Here is an 18,816-nt window from a genome sequence, read left to right as displayed (position 1 = left end):
GATTTTGATTTCCATGCCATTTCCCAATTAGCTCTCTTTCTGCCTGATGCTTGTGAATCAAGATGTGAGGTTTCAGCTACTGCTCCAGTACTCTGCCTGCCTGCCTGCTGGCATGTTGCCTGACTTGATGGGAATGGACTCTAACCTTCTGGAATCATGAACCCCCAAATTACATGCTTTCTTTATAAGCTGCCTTGGTCAGGGTGTCTTATCATAGCAACAGGGAAGTAACTAACACAGGGCCTACCCTGGGGTGCCGGCTTTTCCTGCTGAGTCATCTCAATGGCCCCAGGGAATTGATTTCTCAATTAACATTGTAATAACTGGTCATTCTTTAACTTAGGTGAAGGAATCTGCAGTTCCCATCTCATGTCCTCCCTAGTTAGACATATCATGATATGGGACCTGGAATGGTATAGAATTCCCCACTTCTCTGTGTCTCTGTTGCTTCAACTAAAACCAAGAAAAATATGTGGCTGTGATTTTACACAATTTGTCCTTTCTGAAGCACATGTTGAGTTTAATCCCTTATATATACTACTAAGAGGTAGGAACAAATGGGATCTTTAAACGCCAGTTTGGGAGCTGCTTTCTTGAGTGGGTTGAAGCTATTCATGAGCTCAACAGATTCATGAGCACATGTGTTAGTTCAGGAACATCCTCTCCCAGTTAGTCAGTCCCACATAGGTTTCTCTTGACATGTGAGGTCCAGCACAGCTGTGAACTCTACCAGCAAGACCTTCACCAGAAGGTCAAAATGGCAACAACAATCAGCAGACTATTAAGAAAGAATACGATCATATGTATGGTACAGCTTTCTCCATAAAAGAAAAATACATTTAAATTACAGAACCAAACAGCACTATTTATATTCCTTTCACTATAACTTGAAAATTCCCCAGTTCCAATGGGGTGCTAGGTTATTTCCTCTGTAAAACACGGGCATTTGGTGAGGTAGTATCACACATGTAAATCTCTGGGATGTTTTCTTCATGACCCAGAAGTTAGCACTTCCATGTTCAAAATTATTTGAACATGACAACTTCCAGGAAAAACTCATTTGCACTGAAGCAGTATCGGATATAACATAATATTCTTTCTAGTCTCTCAAAAAAGAACAAAGGTTTAGGCCATAATATTAATGCAGTTCTATTGAAATTTTCATAACTAGTATAACTAGTATTGAGAACAGATTAAAAACTCCTTTCTGATAGCCAATTAGTGAGTCCCCTGAAAATATCCTAAGCTAAGCAGGTTGACTATTTCCCATCAGGGCAAACTTGTTGGCAAAAAAAGAGAAACCACAAGGAATGAGAGAATCACAAACTTTTGTTTCACAGAATTTAATATTTTCAAAAAGACAGAAACTATAAAAGTTATCAAAAATGTGAGAGTTCATTTTGGGGAAAGGTAGTATGATTGAAACTTGCAACTGATTATGGTCGAGAGTCAGGATCACGGCAACTATAGCTGTCCTGAGTAAGCCCTGCTACAGAAATGCAGGCACAGGATGGATGACGGGAAACACACACCACGTCATGCCCTGAGGCTTCTGAATGTCCAAAAGGAACATCATTTTGCATGTTTAGATTCCACTTCCTCAAGAATCCACTCAATGCCATTCAAGAAACCAGTCAGAGTTTCAGCCTCTATATCCTGGACCTGTGAGCAGGTGAGAGAGGATGCTGTCAGTTCAAAGCAGAAGCTTAGTGAGAGACACGTTTCTCTAGGCATTATTTTGTTTTTGAGCTAAACAATATTAGCTAAAATAAAATGACCGGCACAAAGACTGAGTACGTTTTTCGAGTGCTATCACCGGGCACAATCCTGTAAATAAGTGATCTTCTCTTGTGTCTTCTAACCATGTTAGTGTTAGTCTTATTTCTCAGAACTCAGCTCTGGAAATGGGAGGAACAGGCTTCTTGTACATCCTGGAAAACAATTCCTCCAAAGGATCCACTTTAAAAACTAAAACACTTTTTAATGAACCTAACTGGCCAACTAAAAAATGTGAGAGATACTGCAGAGCTGACCAGAGTCGCATGGATCTGACAGACATTTAGAGAACTTTTATCTAAAAACTACAGAATATACACTTGGTTTTCATCATATATTGGAACATTCTCTAGAATACACATTATTTTAGACCACAAAATCTTCAACAATAAAAACAATTAAGTTAAAAAAAATATGTATTTTTATGATTAAAGGTAGAATAAAACTAGGAATAACAACAACAACAAACTAGAAATGGACAAATACATAGATGTAGCATGCTACTAAACAAACAATGGGTCATTGGATAAATTAGAAGGACAAATAAAAATGGGAAACAATGCTGTGGAACAATCTTTCTGTACACTGTGAATATGAATTACTCTCTGTTCTGGTGGAAGGTTCACCTCAGCCCATGGCACCCTGGCATCCATATACCCAAAAGTCTGGAATGCTCTGGTAGAAGATCCACCTCAGCTCCCCTCCCCCATCTCTTTCCCCAAACCCAGCCCCTTCAAAGCCCGCCAAACAGGACTCCTTCCCCAGAGATGCTCAGCACCACTCCCACAGGGTATTTAAGCTGCATCCCAGAAAACAGACAAGTGGTTTTCCAGTCTCTCATCCCTGTCTCCTCTCCTGGGGGCTGGAGAATCACCCGGGAATGCTTTACACATTAAACTGTTTTTTGTTATTTTTTTCTAATTTGGTCTGATTTGGATTGCTACATTGGCATAGAGTGCAAAACTTTTATTTCTCATTGTCTAATAAAAAAGCTGACAGGTCAGTAACTAGGCAGAAAGTTAGGCAGGACAATCAAACCGAGAATGCTTGGAAGAAGGAGAGCAGATGAAGAGATGCCAGCCAGCTGCCTAGGAAACAAAACATGTAGAAAATGAGGTAACAAGCCAGGAGCTGTGTGGCGAAGCAGAGATAAAAAATATGGATGAATTTAAGTGAAAGGTTTCTGTACCCTGATATTAAGTCTCTCTGCCAATGCAGTAATCCAAATCAAGCCTAATTAAAAATAAAAGATCAAGCTTATTGGGCAAAAACGTTGGGGAGGTGGGGGAGACACAACCACATGGCCATTCTCCAGGAGGCAGTTTAAATACCCTGTAGGCATGGTCTTGAGTAGCTCCGAGGGGAAGAGCCGCTTTCTGAGGGCAGGGTCTGGAGAAAGAGAGGAGGGGCTGAAGCAGAGTTCTTAGATAAACATTCCAACCTTTTTGGATATATGGGCATGGGTTCAAGTCTAGCTACTTCCTGGTTCAAGTCTAGTTACTTCCTGCTGGCATAGAACAATGTGGGGGGGGGGAGTTGAAATCTATGGGCTCATGCTCAGTGGAAGGTGGGGGTGAAGAAGCATTTGGATAACTGCCATCCTGGAGACCTCAGGAATCTGTTTCTCCAGGAAGTGGAGAAGACTGGTTGTTAGAAGAAAAAAATAGGTTGTTATCACTGGCCCTGTGAACAGGACTAGCCATGGGGGTGGGGAGATTGTCAGCAGGAATAAAATATATTAGCTAGTAACAAGTCTGAGCTATCACCCCAACACTTATATTTAATGTAAGCCTCTGTGTTGGTTATTTGGGAACTGGCGGGAGGGAGAGAAACATCTACCTACAAAAGAATACACCAAACATATGGGATATAGCAAACACAGTACAAAAAGGCAAATCAGAGCAAGAAGTACCTACATTAAAATACACACACACACACACACACACACACACACACACACACACACACACACACACACATGCTGTGGATATTGCTCTGTATGCTGTGAATGTGTTGCTGTGATTGGTAAATAAATAAAATGCTGATTGGCCAGTAGCCAGGCAGGAAGTATAGGCGGGACAAGCAGAGAAGAGAATTCTGGGAACAGGAAGGCTGAGTCAGGAGTCACCAGCCAGACACAGAGGAAGCAAGATGACAAGGTAGAACTGAGAAAAGGTACCAAGCCATGTGGCTAAACATAGATAAGAATTTTGGATAAATTTAAGTGTAAGAGCTAGTCAGTAATAAGCCTGAGCAAATGGCCAAACAGTTTTAATTAATATAAGCCTCTGTGTGTTTACTTGGGGGATGCAAGTGGGAAAGATTTGTCCTGACTGCGGGCCAGGCGGGACACAGAAAAACTTAAGCTACACACACACACACACACACACACACACAGGGGAAGGGGCATATTTTGGGCCCAAGCCCCAGTAAATAAATAAGATTTCAAATAAACATGCTAATGATGTATCTCAGGGGTTTAGGGAAATTAGAGCAAAACAAACACCATATTATGAGATGGAAAGAAACAACCAAGAAAACAGTAGAAATAAATGAAACAATGATTTAAAAGATAAACAGTTGGTTTTCTGAAATTTAAACAAAATCAACAAACCTTTAGGTAGATAGGGAAAAAAAGAAAAATCTTTAACCCCAGCACTTGGGAGGCAGAGGCAGGTAGATATCTGTGAGTTCAAGACCAGCCTGACCTACATAGCAAATACCAGGATAGCCAGAGCTACATAGAGAGGCCCTGTCTAAAAGTAATAATAATAATAATAATAATAATAATAACAATGAAGGAAGATGCAAATAAAAACACAATAGACCAATAGAGACTATTAGAAACAATTTATCTATGGAGTTTCATGTCAGCTATCATTTGAGAAAAAGGTTTTATTATACAAATAAAATTTAAAGCACTAACCCATGAGATGTACATTTTCAGGGGTGTTGGAAACCAAACCCTTGAGTCTCCTGCCTGTTGGGTAGGTACTTCACCACTGAGCAACATCCTTAGCCCCAATGATCTGTATTTTTACATGGGAAATGCTACTCATCCTAAGATTCTTAAAGCATACACATTGGTGATGAGAAAACCATGAGAGTGGGGTCCTTAAAACTACCCCCAGTTACTGTCTTACTGTTCCTACCATAGGAGGGGTGAGTAGGGAACAGATGACCATCCAAATTCCCAGCCATCAGTCAAGCCCTTAAAATTCACTTTAGGGTAGTAGTTCATTTCGAAAACAAATGCTGTCGTTCCAATTAGTGTTCCCTAAAGTTCTGTGTGTCACAGGCCTGGTCCCTACCCCACACTGCTGTTAGGGAGTGGTGAAATTTTCAAGAAGTGGTGACTTCTGGGAGGTCACTTGGGATGTTCCTTGAAGGTCATCTTGTGATCTCAGCCCCTTCCTCTTTCTCTTCCCCTTTTGTTCCAAGACAGAAGTTTCCTCTATCATGTTTACAGTATGATAATCCACCTTGCCACAGGCTCAAAATCAAGAGGGTCAACTGATCATGAACCAAAACATAAACTGAGAGAAAATATGCCTTCTTTTCTTTTTAAGTTATTGTCTTAGGTATTTTGTTACCATAAAAGAAAGCTCACAAACACACATACATGCAAACATACATGTGCACATATATAAATAAATACATACAATAGAAAGTTCACTAAAATAAATTCTTTGTTACCAGAGCAGTTAGGACCTTACCATCCATGGGTGGTTTAGAAGATTAAGACGCAGCTCATGAGCTAAATAAAAACAGGGCATTCTTTTTACATCTGCTTGAGAAATACAAGATAAAACCAGCATTGGTCTTCCTGATGATCCAAAAGCTGGATCAGTCATGGCCATAATACGAGAAAATTCATCTTGCCATTCATGTCCTAAGGAATTTAAAGTTAAAATTTGTAATTTACATTACTTATAATTACTCTAAAAATAATTATAGTTAAAAACAGCACACAAAGGAATTAAAATTTTTACCAGGATTTAAACACGATAAACTGCCTTTATTGCTAAATCTCCCACAAAATTGTATTAAACTCACTTTCAAAAGTAGAAATTTTGATGATGACATAAAAAAATATAGTCACAAGAACATTCAGGTGTCCCGATCGTTTAAAGTAACTTTCTATGACATGATAGTTTTCTCTTACACATTCATCAACTGTCTGATTACTCTTTCTTTCAAAGGCCTTACTTCCAATATCTGAGCATAAAATTGGCTCTATTTTTTTTCATCCAGATTTTTTTACCTCTGCCTTTTTACTGGAGGATCCAGATCACTGACAGCATGTGGTAAACAAAATTCCCAAGCCATTCCCCTATATCAGCCTCCCAAAAAGCTTGGCCTACAGATATAAGCCACTGTTCCTTTTTCTGTCTCAGAACTTTTAGATTTAATGCTAAGCATTTTATTTAGAAAAGCAATTGGAGACAGAGGTAAAGAGGACCGACTTTTAGAAGCAGGCATGTTCCTTTGACTGTTGGGCCATTAATACATTGGTTGGAGTCAAAGTAGTCTGTCATTGGTGGGTTTGGCCTCTGTTGCTAAAGTTAATGCCAACACAGAGAATTCAAATTCTCTCTGCAGCTAGGTATGATAGATTACACTTGTCATACCAGCAATCAGGAGGATGAGGCAGAATATATGCCATGAATTCCAGGCCAGCCCAGGCTATGTAGTGAGGTCCAGGCTGTTTTTACACACCAGCTTCAGTCTTAGGATGATATGCCCCTAAGTGTAACATGAATTTCTAAACGGTCTTATTAAATAAAAAAAAACTCAGGGGAGCCAGGTATTGGGGTGAATTCTGAAAGATCAGAGAAACAGAACATGCCACAGCCAACCTCACCTCGTCAATTCCTCAACTGATTCTGTTTCCTCAAACTGAAAGCATCTGAGTCCTCACCTGAATGGATCTTAGCTGAATTGCTGCTCAAAAGCCTAAAAGATTAAAAAGCCTCTAGTTCCCCATCCTCTCGCCTTATCTACCTGCTTCCTGCCATCACTTCCTGGGATTAAAGTTGTATGTCTTTCCCAAGCAAAGACAGGAGATCTCAAGTGCTGGGATTAAAGGTGTGTGCCACCACATCTGGCTCTGTTCCTAGTGTGTCCTTGAATTCATAGAGATCCAAATGGACCTCTGCCTCCCAAGTGATAGGATTAAGGGCATGCGTACCATCATTTTCTGCCCTCTATGTCTAATCTAGTGGCTATTCTGTTCTCTGACCCTCAGATAAGTTTATTAGGATACACAATATATCAACCACACCTAAGCATGAATTGTGGAAGCATTCTTGGTGTCCAAGCATGACTACTGAATTCTGCCCTGTATTGATAGAAAGGTCTTCTGTGAAAACATCCTTCCCTCCACAGAATCAGAAAACAAAAGAGTACTTGCTGTTCCTACCTCTGTGCTCAGACAAAGAGCTTTGGTTTCTACCCTTTGCTCAGGAGCAGTCGGTCTCTGGTGGAATAAGAGGCAGAGGGATTTCTCATCCTATCACTGTTGACAGAAAGCTATGGCTTCATCTGAGAAAATGATATAGAAAACAGGGCCCCTCTCACCCGCATAGCAGCCATTTAACACATGCCTCTTTCCCAAAGGACTCAGAGGGCGCCTGTCCTACCACTAAACTTTTAATGAAAACCTAGCAGAGTTCCATGGAAAAAATTCCGTAAGTACATATAGATTATTTTTGTATCCTATGTTTTAATTAATTAATTTATTTTTATCCATCATGCTTGGGATTGAGTCTGAGGCCTCAGTTATGACCTAGGCTAATACCCTACTTTTTCTGCCCATTTTACAGGGGGCTATTGGGATCAACATGGGAGACTAGATGAAAGTGAGTTCTCTATCAGTTTTTGCTCTCAGTCTTATCTCCACCAGCAAATACAGGGTTTGACCTCTGCAACTATTGGTAACTCACCAACTACTGGTTGAACAAATCAATCTACCTTTTATTTTGCTATTAATTTTTCCTTTTACAGTCCTATAATAACATAATAATTTATTATTTTCTTATGAATAATTTATCCAGGATTTTGAAGTGTAATTGCCTCCAGGACTTAACAGATTGCTAGAAAAATAAATTCATTGTAAATTAAAATCAACACATTAAATAACTATGATATATGTATTGTATATATTATATATAAGCAACGTGCACAATATATCATTTAATATGCATAATAAATCATTTATCGTATATTTATATTCTACCTTGTACACAAAGGATTCGGAGGAAATTATAATACTTGTTCATGGTCCAATGATATAGCAATGTCACCACCAAAACAATATTGTCAGTGATAATTATTCAGAGTATATGGAGTATATTATCAATTCACTGATTTAATTAACTTTAACCAACTCAACTAACATCCTATCCCCACACCTCTCTCCAGTATGGATAGAACAAACCAATGCATTTTCAGTTACCTACATAAATTATTTGAATATATCAGAGACAGAGAAAGCATCAGTAGTTTTTAAAATGTAGAACTATACAAAAATATGGCTATAGATATCAGGACTCCGTGGTGCTTATAAAAACCGGATATCCCCGGACCTCAAACTCTACTATAGAGCTATAGTAATAAAAACAGCTTGGTACTGGTATAAAAACCGACATACGGACCAATGGAATCGAATTGAAGACCCTGACATTAATCCATGCACATATGAACACCTGGTTTTTGACAAAGGAGCCAAAACTATACAATGGAACAAAGAAAGTATCTTCAACAAATGGTGCTGGCATAACTGGATGTCAATATGTAAAAGATTACAAATAGATCCATATCTGTCACCATGCACAAAACTCAAGTCCAAGTGGATCAAAGACCTAAACATAAATCCAGTTACACTAAACTTAATAGAAAAGAAGATAGGAAGCACTCTTGAACGCATTGGCACTGGAGACCATTTCCTAAATAAAACACCGACAGCACAAACCCTGAGCACAACCATTAATAAATGGGACCTCTCAAAACTGAGAAGCTTTTGCAGGGCAAAAGACACAGTCAATAAGACAAAAAGACAGCCAACAGATTGGGAAAAGATCTTCACCAACCCCACATCTGACAGAGGATTGATCTCCACAATATATAAAGAACTCAAGAAACTAGACATCAAAGCACTGAACAGTCCAATTAAAAAATGGGCTAAAGAGCTAAACAGAGAATTCACAAAACAAGAACTACAAATGGCTGAAAGACATTTAAAGAAATGCTCAACATCCTTAATCATCAGAGAAATGCAAATCAAAACGACTCTGAGATACCACCTTACACCTGTTAGAATGGCTAAGATCAAAAACACCAATGACAACCAATGTTGGAGAGGATGTGGAGCAAAGGGAACACTCCTCCACTGTTGGTGGGAATGTAAACTTGTACAACCACTGTGGAAATCAGTATGGCGGTTTCTCAGAAAATTAGGAATCGAACTATCTCAAGACCCAGCCATCCCACTCTTGGGCATATACCCAAAAAATGCTGATACATACCATAAAGATACATGCTCAGCTATGTTCATAGCAGCACTATTTGTAATAGCCAGAACCTGGAAACAACCTAGATGCCCATCAACGGAAGAATGGATGAAAAAAATGTGGTACATATACACAATGGAGTACTACTCAGCAGAGAAAAACAATGAAAGCATGAAATTTGCAGGCAAATGGATGGAACTAGAAAAAATCATCCTGAGTGAGGTAACCCAAACCCAGAAAGACAGTTATGGTATGTACTCACTCATTGGTGGATTCTAGATATAAAATGAACAATCAGACCACAACCCATAGAACCATAGAGCTATATATATAGCATGGAGGTCCCTAGGATGACTGTGGCTTATAATAAATTTCAGTTTTACTCAATTATTGAAAAAAAATAGCCAAATGAATGGAAACACATGAACTATGAACCAAAGGCTGAGGGGCTCCCAGCTGGATCAGGCCCTCTGAATAGGTGAGACAGTTGATTGGCTTGATCAGTTTGGGAGGCATCTAGGCAGTGGGACCAAGTCCTGTGCTCATTCCATGAGTTGGCTGTTTGAAACCAGGAACTTATGCAGGGACACTTGGCTTAGTCTGGGAGGAAGGGACTGGACCTCCCTGGACTGAGTCTACCAAGTTGATCACAGTCCTCGGGGGAGGACTTGTCCTGGAGGAGGTGGGAATGGAGGGTGGGCTGGGGGTAAGGGGAGGGCGTGGGAGGGGGGAGAATAGGGGAACCCATGGCTGATATGTAGAACTGAATGGTATTGTAAAATAAAAAATATATATCACAAAAAAAAAAAAAAAAAAAAAAAAGGCCAGGATAAAAGGCCAGATCTATGGATCACAATGTGGCAAGCTAGGATGTCCCCATGTAGTCCCCATGTACAAGGTTTGAAAACACCAGTGACAGTAGCACCCATAAAGTCACAGTGGTAAAATCTAACTCTTCTCTTACTATGGTGCTGTAACGACAGGATTATTTATTTTGCAAAGAATGAAGTCATAGCACCTTGAAGAAGAAAGAAAAGAGTGCTTACGTTTGTGAGCTTCGGCATTTGCCACATAGATGAAGCCATCTACAACTTCACACACCTTCTGAATTTGTGGAATCACACTGTAGCGGCTTCCTTGGTGTTCATCTCCTTCACGCTGTAGGCTGAACATCTTGTTAACTGTACTTGTATGCTCTTCCCTTGCCCTGTCTCTTTCCTTTCTGCAAGAAAAAAATGTAAACATAAGAAAAAGACATTAAACAGGTTCCATCCCACTAAAATGTTCCCCTGCTGATATTTCAGGCAGTCCACTGAGCAGGCAGCCTTACCTGGTAGTCGAATATAATATAAGGATGTTGAATTTATGTTGATTGCTCAGCTGGAAATTGACTCCAGATCCAATACCTACACAAGAAAGTCAGTTATACAAACAAGCCAATCATAAAAACATAAAAAAAAAAATTCCACTGAAAAATTATGCAGTGCAATCGAAAAGGGCAAAGAAAAAAAAACAACCAAGTTACATGCAACTGTGGAATAAAATGCAATACTTGTGATGAGGACAAAAAAGTTGTGTGGACTTGTGAACTCTGATTCACAAGGCAGCACAAACACAGATAGAGAATTAAGTACAGCTTGGCTCATCAGTCTTCAGTCATCATTACAAACATCACAGTAGCAGCCAGGGCATGGTAACTACTTCTATTTATCCTCAATGTTGACTCCTTTCCTTATTTTATGCTTCCAACCTCCACTGGTCTTATAATCCATGTATATATTTATTGAGGGCCTCTTCTTCCCCTATGAAAAACTGTTCCTAAACATGTGGTGCGGCATTAGAAATACCTTAGAAATGGAGCCAGAACTGCAGATGCTGAAATTTGAAAAACTAGAGTGATGTGGATTAGAATCCTAAGCTTGTCAGGACAGTCACTTATTTGTGAGACTGTTTCAACACAAAAAAAGAAATAATCTATACCTCTTAGGGGTTGCTTCCAGGATTGCCTGAGATCTAATTTGTGATATCCTTAGATTGCTAATATTGGCTTCTTACTCCTTTGTGTCTGAGTCACCAACACTGCTGCTGTCCTTTTCTTGGCCTCTTCTGTTTTGTTGTTGTTGTTGTTGTTGTTGTTGTTGTTGGTGGTGGTGGTGGTGGTGGTGGTGGTGGTGGTGGTGGTTTTGTTCATGATTAATGTCTTTTTTTGGTCTCCAGGAAACATCCTTGATTCCATCACTCTAGTTCTTGCTATACAAATGTCCCCTCAGATCTGTTCACTTCTCTCCATGGCTATTCTCCTTTGAGTACCAATTAAAAATCTGGAATCTAACCAGTCCTCTAAATCCTCTTGCTTTAACTAGTCTTTCTTGCAGCAGCAGACACACTGCCTAATGATACATATCTAAGTGTTTCTCTTCTCTACAAAGCCATAGACCTCCAGATATACAAACAAATCAATATAGTCTGACCCCACTTACCTCATTAGAGAGAACTCCAGTCTTTCATTCCCCTAATTCTCAAATTCTACTTAAATAAGCTATGTCATGTCATCTTATGTCACCATTCTAAGTATCACATGTGTAGATTTGGACTTGTGGGCACGGAAACCATAACTATCCCAAACCACATGATCCTCTGCTCCTTCGGTTACGTTAGTCCACAGAAAGCACATGGAAACAGAACCAAATGTTTCTGCCGTTTGTTTAGATCAGTTTAATTTCCAAAGATTATTCTTTCAAAACATGTCTAACCTGGGCCCAACTTATTATGCAACCCGTATTCTTCTCTGACCTTGTAGACTTTTTCCAGTAATCACTTAAGTCTCTGTAAGAAGAACGTAATTACCATTTCGTCATTATCAAATTTCCTCATATCTTCTGGCTTGTCCTGAATCGTTGCTTCTACTATGAGTCCTTGCCTGAAACTGGCCTGCCTTAGGTAATACTTCTCTCAGTTATCAGAACTGCTTATTTCCTTATACCCTACAGTGAAGAAGTGGGCTGATCTCTCTACTCCCAATGACTTGTCTAAACCATTACTCAAGAACCATCTGGAATAGTTCCATCCAAGAAACACACCAAGCAGCTGGGGAGCGGTCTCTCTGTCCTCAGCTTTGTCACCCATCCTCATCCCCTCCCCTACGGAGATTTCAGCATGCCGCTCACTATCTTTCTCTCCATCCTCCTAAACTTCCAACTCCGTGTGGACCTGAACTGCTTATGACTCCCAAATGTTAATTTCTCTGGTTCTTGATCTTCTGACCTGGACACACAATCCATTTATTTACCGTGTGTGTGTGTGTGTGTGTGTGTGTGTGTGTGTGTGTGTGTGTATGTGAGACAAAATGCCATGACTAAGGCAACTTATAAAAGACAGCACTTAATTTGGAGCTCGTGACTCCAGAGGGTTAAAGTCCTTGACCACTTGACCATCCTGGAGATGGTCATAGCAACAGGCAGCAGGCAGGCTTAGCAGTAGCTGAGAGCTTACATTTGAGACACAAACACGCAGAGGGAGGGCTAACTGGGAATGGTATGTGAGCTTTTGAAACCTCAAAGCCCTCCCTTAGTGATGCACCTCCTCTAAAAAGGCCACGCCTCTTAATCCTTACCAAAGAGTTCTACCAACTGGGGGCCAAGTACATAAATATATGAGACTATGGAGCACATTCCCATTCAGACCACCATAGTGTGGAACCTATGATGTGTCTGGCATTACAGACACTAGTAAAAATAAAACTGACAAGACCCCTAGCTCTTGGCACCAAAAACAGTAACCACAAACGCCATTCTTCTCTGGTGAGTCCTTACCCTAGTGAACAACTTTAAACCCAACAGAAACCACAAGGCAGAAATCTGTTATCCTCATTACAAAATCCTTATTCATTGCATCAACTTTCATCCTTGATGTTCATTCGTTTCCATCCAATGACCCCCTTTCATGTTTTTAAATCATAGATTATAGCAGCTTCTTTAGGCTCCTCTAAAGAGTTCTTACTCAGGAGCTGGAATAAGCTTTCTAAAATGAAATCTTCATCATCTCAACCCCCTGTGGAAACTTCTTCAACAGCTCCCACATACTCATGCATCCCATGTGGTGGTGATGTTTACCCAGCTCCACTCTTGCTAGGTTTATAGACACTCCAGAACGCTGTGCTTTTATCCTTCCCCTTTTAAGGGGATACAGCTACTAATACTCAAGAGTCTTAGCAGGCATCATCTTCAATGAGCAGCCTTCTTTGGTTCTTATCTTTCTATTCAAAAACCAACTGGTCACATTCCAATTACCTAAATACCTGTCTGTATCCTCACTTAGAGCCATTGTCGTCATGGAAGACCAAGACTTGTTCTGCATCTCTGTATCTATGCTGTATCATGAGTAAAGCACATTTTACATTGTGTATCAGTACTCATATTTATGATACTTTCCCACCTTACCAAAAGGTCACACGCTGTCTTGTGGGTTGTTTTTGTTTTTTTCTATAGAGATGCAATAATATAATTCTTTTTCAAAAATCCCAACATATATAAAATAATTTGCAAATAGGTGTTCAGGGGTTTTCCTTGGTAAGTTTTTCATATGGTAAACATGATATACACTGCTAAAATATAATAATGTATTTTAGCATATTAAATTCTAAATTATACAAATTTGAGAAATTAAGAACAAACATACTTCTTATATTAATTTTTTTCCCATTTAGTGGGAGCAGGGAGTTCATCCACCAATTTCTGTATTTCACTACAAGATTTAATTTAAAAACATATTGTATATTAGCATGAAAATTACCATCAATCTGTCTATGAGGCAAACCAGCAGTTGGGCAAAGTTCCTCAGAAGACATCAAACTCAACACCAAAGATGTATTCAGTTCTTCCAAACCTGGTCCAAACATAGCAAATCGGGGTTCATTCTGAATGATCAATGAGTGTAAAAAAGAGGTGACAGCTCCGTACATAGGACGGCTGGCTTTCAGGGCTCTTCTCGTATGTGGACAGCACATTTTATAACTGCATAAAATTGCCACAATTAGACAATAAGATAGAAAACATTTGACTTCTTCATTTGAGAATATATCATTTATGGAGTCCTTGCAAGACACAGTAATATAAAGAGTATGGTTTCGCCCCTCCCAGACAGTTGATAAATACACCATTGTAACATGTACGCAGAGTGCCATGACAAGGAAAACCACCAAGTGATAGAGAGTGGGAGTGATCATGAAGCTGCAGGACCCTCCCCAGGGAAGACGTTCTTTATGCTCATATCTTTTATTTAGTTTCTCTCATGAAACAGCAATATTTGTTTGAACAGTTGAAACTAATTGCATAGACTAGTAACTGTTCTCTTTCTGAGAAAGATTTTACCCCTCATCCTAGAGTATGTGGCAACGTCTGAACAATTTTATTTTCACATCTGGGGAAGAGGGGCTGTGCCACCGGCATCAACTTAGTAGAACCAGAGATGTCACCGTACATCCTACAATTTCCAGGACAGTCCCCCACAACTGCTCCAAAATGTCAATAATGTTAAGATTAAGAATCCCCATAATTAAGATAGGCTACAGATACTTAGCATTAAATCCCAGGAAATTTAAAATATTACTAAAGCCACTAATATCAAACTTCTTTAATACTTTTTTAGTACTCTCCAATTCAACAGTTCATTCAAACTATTACATAAATAAATACACAGGGAGGCCCAAATATACATCATTGAAAATTAGCAAAATAAAAACCACGTGGAAGAAAATATGACGGCTCAGCAGGTCAGTGTGGCCAAGCCTGATGACATGAGTTTGATCCCAGGGACCCATATGATGGAAGGAGAGAATGGACCCCAAAGATTGTCCTCTGACCTCCATATGTACCATGGCATGTGTGTGCCCACCCATACATACATACAACAAATAATAAGTAAGAGTAATTTAAAAAAAGAGAAAAGTCTTTTGAGATTATCTATAAAGATCATGGTACATTTTGATCTAGTCATCCCATATTACCTGACGTAATAAGATCTGGATTAGAAAGGCTGAGTAACAAATAAAATGCAGGTGGAAAAATTATAAATGTAGCTACTGAATCTAGCATAGTACAACAATTCTTACCCAAAGATCAAGGTTCTCTTGATTTTTTTATTATGCTTTAAATGTGGGGTTCACAATAAAGTAGGTTTTACCTACATACAGTGACACATTCTGAGGGAACATGATAGTATTGAACAGTCCCTTATACGCTATGCCATATGAAAATCATATATCCTTTCTGAACTTCTACATCCTTAACACAAAGATAAAATCTTTACATTAAACAAGTACAGGAGTTAACATACACAGAACAGATCCCCATAGAATCCAATATGCAGCATTTGTTCAATGAAAATAACTTTCTCATGTGCATGACACTCAAGAAACAACAAGGTTTTGAGGGGATAACAAGATCTTATTTCTTGGATTCTCAAAAATAGTTTGTTTCCCTACCAAAAAGAATTGTTTTCTGATCTCTGGACATTCCTTCTGATTATGAAAAGGCATTACAATTTAACAAAATGGGAAATATTAGAAAGGTTATGAGAATGTTAAGAAATATGTCTACTTTCTTGCCTATTGTACCACATATAATGAATTGAAAACTAGTCAGTCACAACAGGAAAATAACAAAGGGTTAAAGCTGTAAGGGTCTTATGAAAAAAGTCAATTAGCTCTACCCATCATTTTATCCAGGGGCCATTCAGACAAATTCCATGCAACAAATTTGTAGCAGAATCAAAACTAATGTGGACTATTTGGTGTAAAACTTAGGATCTCTTGTTAATTCACAGAAATTGATACTTACACCTCCATGTAATCAAAACACTTGCTGTCGGTGACCTCAGATATGGGCTTTTTTAAGATCTCTAGATCTGGAAGTGACTTCCAGTCAACGGAAGACCAAGCAGGGAGGTCCCGCAACAGAAAATACCTCCAGAGAATTGGGTCTCTTACGGTTTTATTCCAGTACCGATCTGTACTTCCCAACTGGCACAGATCATGGGGAGAGAGAAATGACAAAATATACAGCTGTACATCGATCTGAAACAGAAACACGTGACAAGAAGAAAAAGGAATAATTTGTCTTGGAAGACTGGTGATAACTTAGATAATCCACAAAGAATTGCTATACTAAAGGTCAACTAAATGAGTCACTTGTAGATGTAATCAACCATCTTATTAAATAAGAAACACAGAACTAATGCAAGAAGAAAGCCAAGAGGTCAGAGCTAAGAGCTAAAACCTTACCTTTCCTCCTGCGGTGGTCCTACCTCTCCGAACCAGAGCTACTTCCTGTGTTAAAGTCTTTATATAGAGTTTCTGTTCTGCCTTCTCATTGGTTGTAAACTCAACTACATGACCACCTCATCACGGCCTGTCTGTATAGACATCCAGGTTTTCTATGGTTGGTATTGAGATTAAAGGCGTGTGTATCCAATTCTGGCTCTATCCCTGAACACACAGAGACTTACCTAGCTCTGCCTACCAAGTGCTGGGATTACAAGCATATGCCACCACTGCCCTGCTTTCCTATGGCTTGCTAATAGCTCTGACCCCAATACAACTTTATTAACAGTCACTCTTTATACTACTTAAGTTTATTTTACTTTACTTTCCTTCAGAGAATAGTCAAAACTCAACATTTTAATTCCTAACACATATGAAACATTCTTGAAAGCTCAAGACTCTGTGTTCCTACTTTTCAAGCAAGATAATCACTTCTGTATTTTTCTTCCCGTAGATATTTTGATATATCACTTAATCAATAATTTTTTCCTCAAAAAAAAAGTGTATCTAGTGGAAATTTTTTCTGATTTTACTACTATGATCAAATGAAAGCGTGTCAATCTGTCATCTGAATTTCTCTATATAGTCTATTAATCCATTTCAAAGGACACAGGAGAGAAACTTGGAGTGTTTTCATTTGGAATGAATGTCAGTGGGATGTACCAGTAATTCAACTGAGATAAAAGAACTGTTATAACCAACAATGTCTAATCCCTTCATTTTCTGATCTTTCTCTGAAACTTCAAATAACATGCACTCTCTTTGTGACCTGTTCTAACTTGAGGTTATTTTCAGTTTCGTTTATTTTCAACTACGTGGCAGTTTTGTTGTTTAGGACATAGCAGACTTGCTTGCTCCAGGCGATCCCCTAACTGGAATGAATGAATACACTGAGACTACTTTCCCAAGCTCGCCCCTTTCCTTAGCCACTTTTCCAGAAATCCTACTGGGCCGACTGACAGTCGTGCTGGTCACTAGTGTGGGTTATGGGGCGGCCTTGGCTGGCCGGGAGGGGGGACGCGCTGAGTCCGTGTCAGGACGACGCTGGCCACTCTCCTTCCAGGCCAGCACACACCCGGAAGTGGCCGCCCTGCGGCCCAGGCCCGGGGGAGGGGGCTGTGCGCGGCCCTGCGGTCTCGGCTCACCGGCAGCCGCGTCAGTGCGCTGGCCTCCTCCGCCGCCTCCTCCCGGGGCGCCGCCCGCGCCGCCCGCTCCTTGCCCACCGCATGCCAGAAGGTCCTCCAGCCGCTCAGGATGGCGGCCTCCAGGCGGCTCCAGTCGCTGGCGGGCGGCGGGGAGCCGGCTCCGCGGGGCTCGCTTCCAGCCATGGCCGTGGCCGCGCGACACAGCCGGACGCACCGGCTTCCCGACCGCTCGGCCTCCGTCTCCGCCTGCGCCCGCCCGCTCGCTGCGCTGGGCAGACCCGGGGCTGGCCTACTGGGCGCGGTTCCGGGCCGAGGTCCGCGTCAACCATGGCTCACCCACTCACTCTCTTACCGCTGCGGGAATGACTGTCCCCTCCCGCCCCACCCCCTACCCCAGACTGTACCTTCTTTCGGTCCCGGGCTCTACTCACTGCAAGGACCTAGGGGGGAGGGCTTGTTGAGTAGCCACCCTTTTCTGTGATCTTGGGCGGGCCTAATGACACTTGCTTCCCCATAGTAAGAATTAGTTGTAAGTGGGCTCTGTGTGCGCATCTGTGTTTTGGAATCACCAGTTTACCGCTTTCTTAGAGCTTGGTAAAAAACTGAGCCTGTGGATACTATCAGGAGTCCGTGGAATTAAAGTTCTCCAAGAAGCTACATCTGTAGTAAAGATAGTGCACACAGTCCTTTAAATAGCCCTTTACCTGCAAGCTCTGTGTTTACAGGACTAACCTCTTCAGGAATATTAGGTAAAACTTGTGGTTAGTAAGCTTAGCAAGCATCTAGCCCTTACAAATGTTTTAAGGTTAACTAGATGTATGTGGGTATTTGCATGAACGTGCAGGTTCCTGCTGAGCCACCATCTCGCCAGCCCCTTTAACTATCTTAACATAAACAGTGTAACATCTGAAATCAGAAAAGATTTACCCAATTTTATCTAGGTTGTCTACACAATGCCTCCATCAGTGTAGGTGGTAAATGTATTTGATGTACGGCCTTTGTTCTGTGGCTGTCGGTTCATGGTAACTGCTTCCACAACTCAGTGTGCCCTTCAAGGTAACTTGAA

General features: G+C 40.4%; 1 protein-coding gene across 1 annotated transcript; it reads right to left on the bottom strand.

Moving 5' to 3' along the window:
- Positions 1 to 1,327: 1,327 nt before the first annotated feature.
- Fbxo4 (F-box protein 4) lies at positions 1,328 to 18,028 on the bottom strand. Its single transcript, XM_042261496.2, has 7 exons — positions 17,751 to 18,028; positions 16,124 to 16,359; positions 14,079 to 14,299; positions 10,618 to 10,693; positions 10,334 to 10,509; positions 5,493 to 5,668; positions 1,328 to 1,662 (listed from the first exon to the last, which is right to left on the bottom strand). Exons 1-7 carry the CDS (start codon positions 17,931 to 17,933, stop codon positions 1,573 to 1,575), a joined length of 1,158 nt encoding a protein of 385 aa, XP_042117430.2. The 5' UTR covers positions 17,934 to 18,028; the 3' UTR covers positions 1,328 to 1,572.
- Between the last annotated feature and the right edge of the window lie 788 nt (positions 18,029 to 18,816).

This window comes from Peromyscus maniculatus, chromosome 15 (assembly GCF_049852395.1).
Source record: "Peromyscus maniculatus bairdii isolate BWxNUB_F1_BW_parent chromosome 15, HU_Pman_BW_mat_3.1, whole genome shotgun sequence".
Taxonomy (NCBI): Eukaryota; Metazoa; Chordata; class Mammalia; order Rodentia; family Cricetidae; genus Peromyscus; species Peromyscus maniculatus.
Note: the sequence above shows the minus strand (reverse complement) of the source record. Positions and strands in the feature narration are given on the sequence as shown.